Source organism: Sinocyclocheilus rhinocerous, unplaced genomic scaffold, assembly GCF_001515625.1.
Source record: "Sinocyclocheilus rhinocerous isolate Xijiao unplaced genomic scaffold, SAMN03320098_v1.1 scaffold342, whole genome shotgun sequence".
Lineage (NCBI taxonomy): Eukaryota > Metazoa > Chordata > Actinopteri > Cypriniformes > Cyprinidae > Sinocyclocheilus > Sinocyclocheilus rhinocerous.
This window is the reverse complement of record NW_015624546.1, coordinates 101,405-112,187: the sequence shown is the minus strand read 5'-3', so window position 1 is coordinate 112,187 and position 10,783 is coordinate 101,405. Positions and strand designations below refer to the sequence as shown.

The 10,783-nt window shown below is 35.1% G+C and overlaps 2 protein-coding genes across 2 annotated transcripts in view; both read left to right on the top strand.

The window, feature by feature from the left end:
• The window catches only part of ccnf (cyclin F), a 22,318-nt gene extending 20,350 nt beyond the window's left edge, over positions 1–1,968 (top strand). The window contains exon 17 of the mRNA XM_016555059.1: positions 1,391–1,968. Within this exon, the coding sequence (XP_016410545.1) occupies positions 1,391–1,806 (416 nt within the window). The 3' untranslated portion in view covers positions 1,807–1,968. The remainder of the gene's footprint in view (positions 1–1,390) is intronic.
• A 4,859-nt stretch (positions 1,969–6,827) lies between these two features.
• Positions 6,828–10,783, top strand: part of LOC107742093 (ATP-binding cassette sub-family A member 3-like) — a 62,155-nt gene continuing 58,199 nt past the window's right edge. The window contains exons 1-2 of the mRNA XM_016554964.1: positions 6,828–7,044; positions 8,686–8,764. Of these exons, the coding sequence (XP_016410450.1) occupies positions 8,711–8,764 (54 nt within the window). The 5' untranslated portion in view covers positions 6,828–7,044; positions 8,686–8,710. The remainder of the gene's footprint in view (positions 7,045–8,685; positions 8,765–10,783) is intronic.

Here is a 10,783-nt window from a genome sequence, read left to right as displayed (position 1 = left end):
GTGCATTCGGGGCATTTTGTGCAGATAGCCTATAAGTCGTAATATTAACGTTATGTTGTATAAAAAACGAAGCGTATTCTAGATGAGATAAATGATGAGTTAAATCCCATTGATTAAAAACCTGCTATCAAATGCGTCAATCTACTGGTCATCTTCAGCGCGCGTAGCTCAAAACAGAAATGCAGAACATTAATAACTACTGTCATACATAACGTTATAATGAGGGCACTATTGTAAAAAATGTTGTTTCAGCGTGCGCAGCTCAAAACAGAAATGCAGAACATTAATAACTTCTGTCATATACATAATGTTATAATGAGAGCACTATTGTAAAAATTTTTGTGAATTCTTAGGGTTTCGCTGACGTTTAATGTTAACTATCTTTTAATCAAAACATAAAACATTATTTACCGTTTGTATCTGCGAGACGTCAGTTTCACATTTTCCCTGTGTGTTAACGTCAGTAATTATGGCTGTCAAATGTCTGACTTGACTCTTGTTAATGTATTTTGCCCCAAACATATGATTAGACTATCAGCAAGATTCGAAAATTCCAATTCGACTATGAAAATCCTTAGTCGGGGACACCCCTATTAGAAATATTTAAAAAGTTTTAATTATTGAAATTCTTAAATAATTTGTTGTTAACTTAATACTTTTTATTAAAACCGTTGTATTAATTAAAAACACATTCATAATTGTTTTATTCATTGTTAAATAATGACTTTAATTTATTTAATTATTTTAATTAAGTAATTTGTTTTGCAGTTAATTTAATTAATTTAATAATAACATTGTTAATTTCATTCATTGAAAAATATTTTTACAAATTATTAAAATTGATTATTTCCCAATTAAATTAACGTTAATTAAAATTGAAATCATTCAAATGTGATTATTTTATTTGTTAAATTGTTTACACAATGTATTACTAATTAATATTATCATTTAATTTGTTATTTTAAACATTTTAAATAATTTTTATTAAATTATTAAAACTCTTACCTTCAAGAAAGTGTTTAAAAATGTGATCATTATAATCAAGTGACAGTTAAATCTGTGTCTGTTCCTCACACAAAGCTTAGCTTCAAAAGACTTGAAATAAAGCACACCGCTTGTATGGGTAACTTATGCTGTTTTGTAAAATATTACAGAATCTTGTTGAAGCTCAGACGTCGTTTTTTTTATTATCATATTAGTATTTTTTTGCTTTATTTTGTGCATGATGTGCGAAAAGAAGATACTAAAATGTGAGCAAAAATAAATAATGTAAATTTTCGTGGCTATTTCAAGTTTCATGACATTTGAATTGTCCAAGCACCTCTTCAGCCCCAATCATTAAAGTTTGAAAAGGCCGTTTGATGAGTAACCAAATCTTTTTCTGCCACAGTATCGGCTATGGAGGTGCAGATGGAGCCGGCGGTCGAGTGCGCTGACAAACAGACGCATTGTTGTGTGCTCTCCAGCGATGACGACAGCCTTTGTGAAGAGCCCACGGAGGAGGTGGCGACGGGTGTGAGCGGCAGACCCTGGACACGCCACCTATCCTCCTCCTCCTCCTCATCTTCCTCGAGCACCTTTTGCACAGACCGCCTCAGCTCGGGCTACTCGTCCATCCAAAGCGTTCCCAGTCCGCCCGTCTCTTCCTCTCTGGTCTCTCCCCAAAATCCCGCCGGTTTCTGTCTCCTGCTGCTGCCCGCGCAAAGGACTCGCCGACAGGTGAAGAGGAAAAACACAGCGGCGCACAGCGGAGGAGAGGCGGAGCGCGACGAGGGCGCAGCCAACGTAGCCTTTCTTAGCCTCTGATTGATTGACAGGAAGCTGTCGTCCCTTAACGCATCACTTCCTGGCTGCCCGCCAGGATCACTTTGGTTCACGGGTGCTGATGGTCTTTATCTCAGAGCAGCAAGAGTGAGATAAAGCGGCTGAAATGTCCATTTCTGAGCTTTAAATATGATTAGAAGAACAAAGGTCATGTTTTTTCCTTCCCATAATGCATTTCACTTCGGCTCCCGATGGCGGGAGCGCCTTCGCCCGACTGTTGCTGTTGACAAGCAACGGGATTAATGCCTCAAATGTGTTAAAATCACTGGAACTGTCACTGTTTCTGAAGTCTTGTGTACATTGTTACGTCTTCAAATTTAAAAAGCATACTGTTTACATAAAAGGACTGAAAGTTTATCAGATATGTTTTTTACGAAGTTACTTGCAGCTACGGAGAAAACCCACTCAGTCCATGAAGTTTCATGCTGACAAGTGCACTGTCTGAACAAAACTGGTTCGTTTACATGGATGTTTCTCGTCGCGTATTTTGATTATTTATCTGGAACTGGACTGAACAACTCCAGTGTTTTTATATTTGCGCATTGCTTTGCGTTCGCCTCAAATCTTCTGCCAAAGTTCACTTAACTATTTTAATACTGTTTTTCTGCTTGATACCACTGATGTTTTGACCTGTGAAACCTATGGAAGCTTGTTTCCGACACAGAGTAAAAAAACTGCAACATTATTTCTCACAATTCTGACCTGTTTTATTAGAAGAACAAAGGTCATGTTTTTTCCTTCCCATAATGCATTTCACTTCGGCTCCCGATGGCGGGAGCGCCTTCGCCCGACTGTTGCTGTTGACAAGCAACGGATTAATGCCTCAAATGTGTTAAAATCACTGGAACTGTCACTGTTTCTGAAGTCTTGTGTACATTGTTACGTCTTCAAATTTAAAAAGCATACTGTTTACATAAAAGGACTGAAAGTTTATCAGATATGTTTTTTACGAAGTTACTTGCAGCTACGGAGAAAACCCACTCAGTCCATGAAGTTTCATGCTGACAAGTGCACTGTCTGAACAAAACTGGTTCGTTTACATGGATGTTTCTCGTCGCGTATTTTGATTATTTATCTGGAACTGGACTGAACAACTCCAGTGTTTTTATATTTGCGCATTGCTTTGCGTTCGCCACAAATCTTCTGCCAAAGTTCACTTAACTATTTTAATACTGTTTTTCTGCTTGATACCACTGATGTTTTGACCTGTGAAACCTATGGAAGCTTGTTTCCGACACAGAGTAAAAAAACTGCAACATTATTTCTCACAATTCTGACCTGTTTTCATCTCGCAGTTCTGACTTTTTCTCAGAATTGAAATATTTTAAACGTTATGAGATGTGAGTTATGAGACAAAATTGTGAGTTTATATTAAGAACAAGTTTAAGTTTCGAACTGCACGATGTAAACTTGCAATTGTGAGAAGGCAGAATTGTGAGAGATATTCGGAAAATTTAAAACTCACAATTGCAAGTTTATATCTCTCAGTTCTGAGAAAAGAAGTCAGAATAGTGCAATGTAAACTCGCAATTGCAATAGTTATGAGCTATAAACTCCCTAAATCTAAATTCGCAATTGTGAGGCAAAAAAACACGGAATTCTGACTTTTTTTTTTCCCCCTCACAATTACGAATTTTTATCTCGCAATTCAGACTTTTTTTTTTTTTTCCCAAGAAAAGAAGTCAGAATAGCATGACGTAACCTCACAATTGTGTGGAGAAAAAAAAGTCAGAATTGCTATAAACTTGCAATTGTACGAAAAAGATATAAATTCGCAATTACGAGGAAAAGTCAGAATTCCGAGTTTATATCTCGCAGTTCTCTACTTAATAACTCGCAATTGCATACTTGTATCTCTCAATTCTGAGAAAAAAGAATAGTCAGAATAGTGGCATAAAAAGTTGCAATTGCCCATTTTTTTTTTTTTTTTATCCTGTGGTGGAAATGAGCTTGCATAGAAAACTGTAAACGTACAGTAAAGCTGTATGAATTTCTCACATACTTTTACGACAGATCCAATGCAACAGCCGATGAATGTGATCGTTTGACATGCTTTTTCGTAATGACCTCGAGAGATTCCGAGCACTTTTTATGACCCAATGCTGAAAATCGAAATGATGCTTCGTAACAAGTCTCGATGTTTTACCTTTATATATGCTTGAACAATCAACCGTACATATATATTTGTGAGTGTTCAACCGTGTTCATCTGTTTGAGGTTATGACACTAAAAGCATTAAGTTATTATTTTTGTGCAGGTCTTGTTGGTACTGTATGTTAAACATCACTAAGGATTGCAACTGTAAATAATGAATTCTTGTGTATAAGTGTAACTATATAAATGTATGAAGCTGTGAAAGACCATGTGAACTTGAAAACAGACGTGTTTGTTATATTCTGAACACCACAATAAAACAATGCAGTAGTTACATTTGCATGCCCGCAGTGTTTCTCTTGCATACTGATGGGAACTTGTTGTTTGCATCCATTTCATGTCTATCACTGCATATTTTACACCATTTTGATTTAGTATCGCTAAAGATCACACTTTGTCACTGTGGTTTGGTGACCTCGTGAACATGTTGCTGGTCAAACCGTTGTTAAACTGTGGTTTCATTAAAAGATTAATGATCGTCAACAATTACTGAGTTGTAGGTCACATTTAACAAACAATAAACAAGGTATTTTTTGGGGTCTGTTGCACCTGAATATTTGCATAAATAATGGGATACAAAATTTGCATGGTTAAATGTGAACTAGTAAAGACAATATTAAAAAAAAACTTGATTATGTGTTGATTACGTGATTGAGTTATGTTTTAAAGTAAAAAAATATAATATTGGAACATGCAAATGCGTTATTCAAATCCTTACTGATAAAATGGGTATATTTTTTGCATGGTTTAAAAAATTCAGCTGGTAAAGGTACAATGCAAATACATAAAATGCCAGTGTCCAGTGAACTGTGAGACGAGTACTGCACACCATCTGCTCTGAACACCGCTGCATGCTTCACACACACAGACAGTCACTGGACAAACCTAGCAACACACCCAATACAGTAATAACAAAGCTATTATTGATTGTGACTGTGTGCACTGCACTTACAACAAATAAACACTGTGAGGTCAAACGGAAAGTAAATATGAAATATTATGCACTATTTCCAAATTGAATAAGCAAATATGTGACACTAATCATGTGACTCTTTGTATGAGACCCTTGTCATTTTTGCCATTAAAGCAAAAAATAAAATAAATAAATAAACACTAAGGCAATCTGAAATTCATGCAAAATTTCAATTCAACTTTTCACTCAAATTGTTTTGCTAATAATATAATTTGCAAATAAATGTTTGTATTAAACTAACATGTTAAACGAATGAAAAATGTAATATTTAAACTAGAAGAATGTAAGAAAACTACAGTAAAACAGTAATATTGTGAAATATTACAATTTAAAATGCCAGTGTCCAGTGAACTGTGAGACGAGTACTGCACACCATCTGCTCTGAACACCGCTGCATGCTTCACACACACAGACAGTCACTGGACAAACCTAGCAACACACCCAATACAGTAATAACAAAGCTATTATTGATTGTGACTGTGTGCACTGCACTTACAACAAATAAACACTGTGAGGTCAAACGGAAAGTAAATATGAAATATTATGCACTATTTCCAAATTGAATAAGCAAATCTGTGACACTAATCACGTGACTCTTTGTATGAGACCCTTGTCATTTTTGCCATTAAAGCAAAAAAATAAAAAAATAAATAAACACTAAGGCAATCTGAAATTCATGCAAAATTTCAATTCAACTTTTCACTCAAATTGTTTTGCTAATAATATAATTTGCAAATAAATGTTTGTATTAAACTAACATGTTAAACGAATGAAAAATGTAATATTTAAACTAGAAGAATGTAAGAAAACTACAGTAAAACAGTAATATTGTGAAATATTACAATTTAAAATAACTTTTCTATTTTTATATATTTTAAAAATGTAATTTATTCCTCTAATGCGAAACTGAATTTTCAGCATCAGTACTCCAGTCTTCAGTGTCGTTTTTTAATTTGATAATATGATGCATGGTTTGCTTATATATATATATATATATATATATATATATGTGCACACACACAGCAGTGAAAAAACACACAGTGGGCAGCCAATGCTGCTGTGCCAGGAGAGCAGTTGGGGGGTCTCACCCCACCCTCAATACCACGACTGAGGTGAGGAAAAAAAAAAAATAGATCAAATGGGTGCTTCTACTAAATACTGAGCATTTTTCAGTTTTTCTTTTTTAATAAATCTGCAAAGATGTCAACAATTCTGTGTTTTTCTGTCAATATGGGGTGCTGTGTGTACATTAATGAGGAAAAAAAATTAACTTAAATGATTTTAGCAAATGGCTGCAATATAACAAAGAGTGAAAAATTTAAGGGGGTCTGAATACTTTCCGTACCCACTGTATATATATATAATGCTTCAAACAATATTACAACAATGCAGCCAGGGAGTTAAAAAGAAATGGAAAATAACTATTAAAATAAATAATATATATATATAATATAACAGCTGAAATATATATAAATAATATAAAAGAAATGCATAAAATAACCATATTTATTTATGGAAATAACTATATAGTCAATCCACAAATAAAAACATGACGTTTGTTTTTTTCTGTTATTATTATTTTTTTTTAATGCTCAAAAGACAATATGTAGACAGTAACAGATAATAATAAACGATGATAAATTAAAAATAATAATACATCAAATAAAAAGGAAGGTATTAAATACTTTCAAACTATAAATAAGTTTGAGAATGGCAAGTCATTAAAGACTTGAAAATAACTGCAGATAACGCCTTTTTGTGTTCGGTATTTTTCTGTTTCATTTGTAAGCGTTACGCGCAGGTGACGTACTGACATCTGTCACGCCGGCCACGTGACCGCGAGCTGCCGCCCAGCTGGAGGAGATCACGTGACCGCGTTTGTTGTGTCCGCTTTTTATACAGTCTATGGACCGCACCGCATGTCATTATTATCATCTTCTTCTTCTTCCTCATTATCATCGCCCTTATGAGCGATATTTCCCGACGGAACTCATCCGCGGCGGGGTCGAGCTGATCGCGAACATTTATTCAATGCTTTCCGCCTGAAAGAGCCGCTGTTGGAGCCCTGTGCGGGACAGAAAGACGAGTGAAAGGTGAGCTGCGCGTCGTCTATTGTGTTTATGTATCGGATTTGGGTTAGTAATCAAGTTCTTGATTCAATCACAAGACCATTGCAACGTTCAAGCGAAAGGAAACTGATCCATTAGACGGACAAAAGCAACGCAAGGCACGTTTGATAGAAAACAATGTTTTAATTTCAAAGGAAGCGAATGCAAACGCGACGTAAATAAAAACAGACAATGCAGAATAATGGCATAAACTCACCAGACAGACTGTCAGTAATATGAACCCTGCCGTATGTTTAATAGTGACATACATTATTGACATGTGTTGCAAAGATGACAGGTGAACTACATATTAATCATCACAGACCGGTGACACATTTAAATACAAAGAAGCAGTTTATTTAGGGACAAAGCAGGTGAATTGGGACACTTTAGATGTATTATTTTGTGATCATTATATGAGGAAAGCTCATAATTCATAATAATAACTTATATTAACAGACTACTAATATTTTAATCTGAATATTGTGATGAGAGATGACACGTTCACCTTTAATGTTGGTTAAATTGGCCTTTTTGGCATCGTTTAAGTTTTGGAAATAGGTCTGCAAAACGATTAGTCACGATTAATCGATTCAAAATAAAAGTTTGTTTACATAATATATGTGTGTGTACTGTGTATATAAATACACACACATACATGTATATATTAAAAAATATTTGTATGTATTTGTATGTAAACACTTAATTTATATTATATATAAATCTAAATATTTTACATACAAATCTAACATATTTTTCCTTAATATATACATGTATGTGGGTGTATTTATATATACATAATAAATTTACACAGCACCCACACATATAGTATGTAAACATAAACTTTTATTTCGAATCGATTAATCGTGACTAATCGTTTTGCAGACCTAGTTGGAAATGACATTGTAGTCATTCTCATTTAGATAAATAGCTTAAAGGGGTCATATAGAGCTGTTTTTGACAGGGTAAAAAAGGTGTTTTTTACACTACCATTGAGAAATTTTAACCAAACTATGTTACAGACTTTTCATTAAGACCCTAAAGAATCATATCAACTTGTGGAAAATGGGCATCCTATGACCCCTTTAAAGGGATTTGTCACCCAAAAAAAGAAAAACCTGTCATCATTTCTCCCCCTCCACTTGTGCCTTTCTTCTGTTGAACACAAAAGAAGGTATTTTGAAGAATGTTGGTAACCAAAAAGTTGACGGTAGCCATTGACTTCCATAGTATTTTTTCCATACTGTGGAAGTCAGTGGCTACCGTCAACTTCTTCAAAATACCTTGTTTTGTGTTCAACAGAAGAAAGAAACTAAAAATACAGTTTTATAGCAACTTGAGGGTTAGTAAATGATGGCCGAATTTTTGATTTTTAGGTGAACTATCACTTTAACTAGGTTACTTTCAGTAGTCTGATCACATTGTGCAATCAGAAGTGAAATAAATGTTTGAACTTCTTGTTTCTTATGGGAAGCATGAGTCTTATAGTTGCTCTCGGTCGTCTCGGGACGGAGTTGCGAAACGCTGAGAATCGATGTGAAATTCCTGGAGTAGCTCTGATAAGTTTCTCTCATGTTTCTCTAAAGAGTCGTGTCGTGACCTGACGTTTGCTTTCTTTTCGTCCAGGTCGTGAAGTGCTGTGAATCTGAAAATGGCCGTGTGGCAGCAGTTTGGATTGCTTCTGTGGAAGAACTATATTCAGCAAGTGAGTATTTGTCTTATATTTGCAATCTATTTTTCTTTTTGCTGGATGTTAGATTTCAGGATAGATGGTTGTTGATGGTATAAAGCTCAGTTTTGTCATGATTCTAGACAAACATCCTAATATAATAATATAATAATTTTAGGGCACTGATAAGCAGTAGCATTCAACAGTTTGGGGTCAGTACGATTCTTTGGAAAGAAAGAAATACTTTAATGCAAGGATGTATTAAAATTATAAAGTGACATTAAAGAAATGTATAATGTTATAAATTAGGGCTGGGCGATATAGCTAAAAAAATAGAAACATAAAAAATATCTTACACACTCCAAACTTTTGACCAGTAGTATATATAATATTTAGGCCTTTTCACACTACAGTTACAGGGTTTTCGCAGGTCTTAGAAAGACTTTATTTGCCCTTCCATCAATTAACGCCTTAAAATCAGAGCAGAAAGTCTTAAGTTCATGAAGTTATCGCATCAAATACTGCATGCACTGCAAAAAATCAGTATCTTCCTCATTATTTTTGTCCTTAAATCAAGAAACATTTAATTGAGATTATAAAGTGTCTATTTTAAACAGGTTTTTTTTTTTCAGAAAACAAGGCGTCTTATCTCATGCCATCGTGCGTCTCAAATAAATGTATCTTGTTTTAAGAATCTTGCACTGGAGAACATTTTTGACTTATTGCGTTCATATTAACTTATTGTGTTCCCTTGAATTTATTCCTTGTGTTTTCTTTACCTGGTCTCAAAAAGGTCTTAAATGTATCTTCATAAAACCTGCCAAAATATTGAGCTAACCCTGGGTTATAAAGCCCACAAATTATGCCACCAAAGGTGTAGTGTGTGGAAAAAATGCAGTGCTGATTCAGGCAACCACAAACTAGCCTCATTAAACATTCATGTATTGTGCTGTGATAAACTTCCACAATATGTTAAAATCCATTATTTTTAGCACGTCTTAAAAGAATTAAGACAACCACAGCATGTTTTGTTCATTAACTTAATGTTAATTAACCTTGTAAGTATGCAGATAAGAATGTGAATTACAAACGCAATGTGAAATCTCAGCTACCTCAGATGAATCATTTAGGGCAAAGTATAAACGATGTGAAAAATGATAATCCAAAGTTATGATCAAAAATGACTTTTTAAAGTGTGAAGAGCCCGTTAGAGTGCATTTGGTGTGAAAATTGTCAGAGTAAATCTATAAACATCAAATATTTTAGTTAAAGAAACCTGATATTTTAGTCGAAATGTTATAAATCTTGCCTTCGAACAGCAAGACGCAGAATCAAATCTCTTTTACCATCTTAAAGAAACAAGGAAATGTGTCAACTAGTTTGTGGCGGATAAAAATGCACAAGCAAAACAAAGGCGTGGAGTTGAATTTAATCATTACCTCATTCACCTTACTTGCTATAATCATTTAACTTGGCTGTATTGAATGACTTCTATGTTCCTTCCCGTATTTAGATTAGATTTGAAACTCTCTTTCATAAACGCAAGACAACAGACGCTCTGTTTAACGCCGATGCATCGCTTTGGGCGTGTTTGCCTGCGATTTTGTCTCTCGTTGTGTCAGACCTTTGCTCCGCACACTTGTCGTCTTGTGTGCGATGGTGTGCAGCTGAAGTCTATCACAAGTGAACTTTCTAAACAGTCAATCGAGCTGGATCAAAGTGCTGTGGGAAGCGTCCCAATTCCCTCCTGATAGAGAGAGGGCTGTTTGCACACTACTGGGCTCCAGCTGTTGCTAGGAAACCCAAGCCCAGCCGAGGCGTTAACACTGGGCCGTTCATGCCTCATTATGGCACACAGCGCTGCCTTTCTGACTCAGATCAGAGGTCTAAAGTTCTCCATCGATCGAGATCAAGCCCCAGGTGCTGTGTGGGATCCTGCTCGCTAACACATTGGCTTATTGACACTAGATCTGCGACATGAATGTGACTAATTCACCTGTTAACACAAGCTTGCACATGGAAGCTGATAAAAACCATTTCCATTATATTTATATA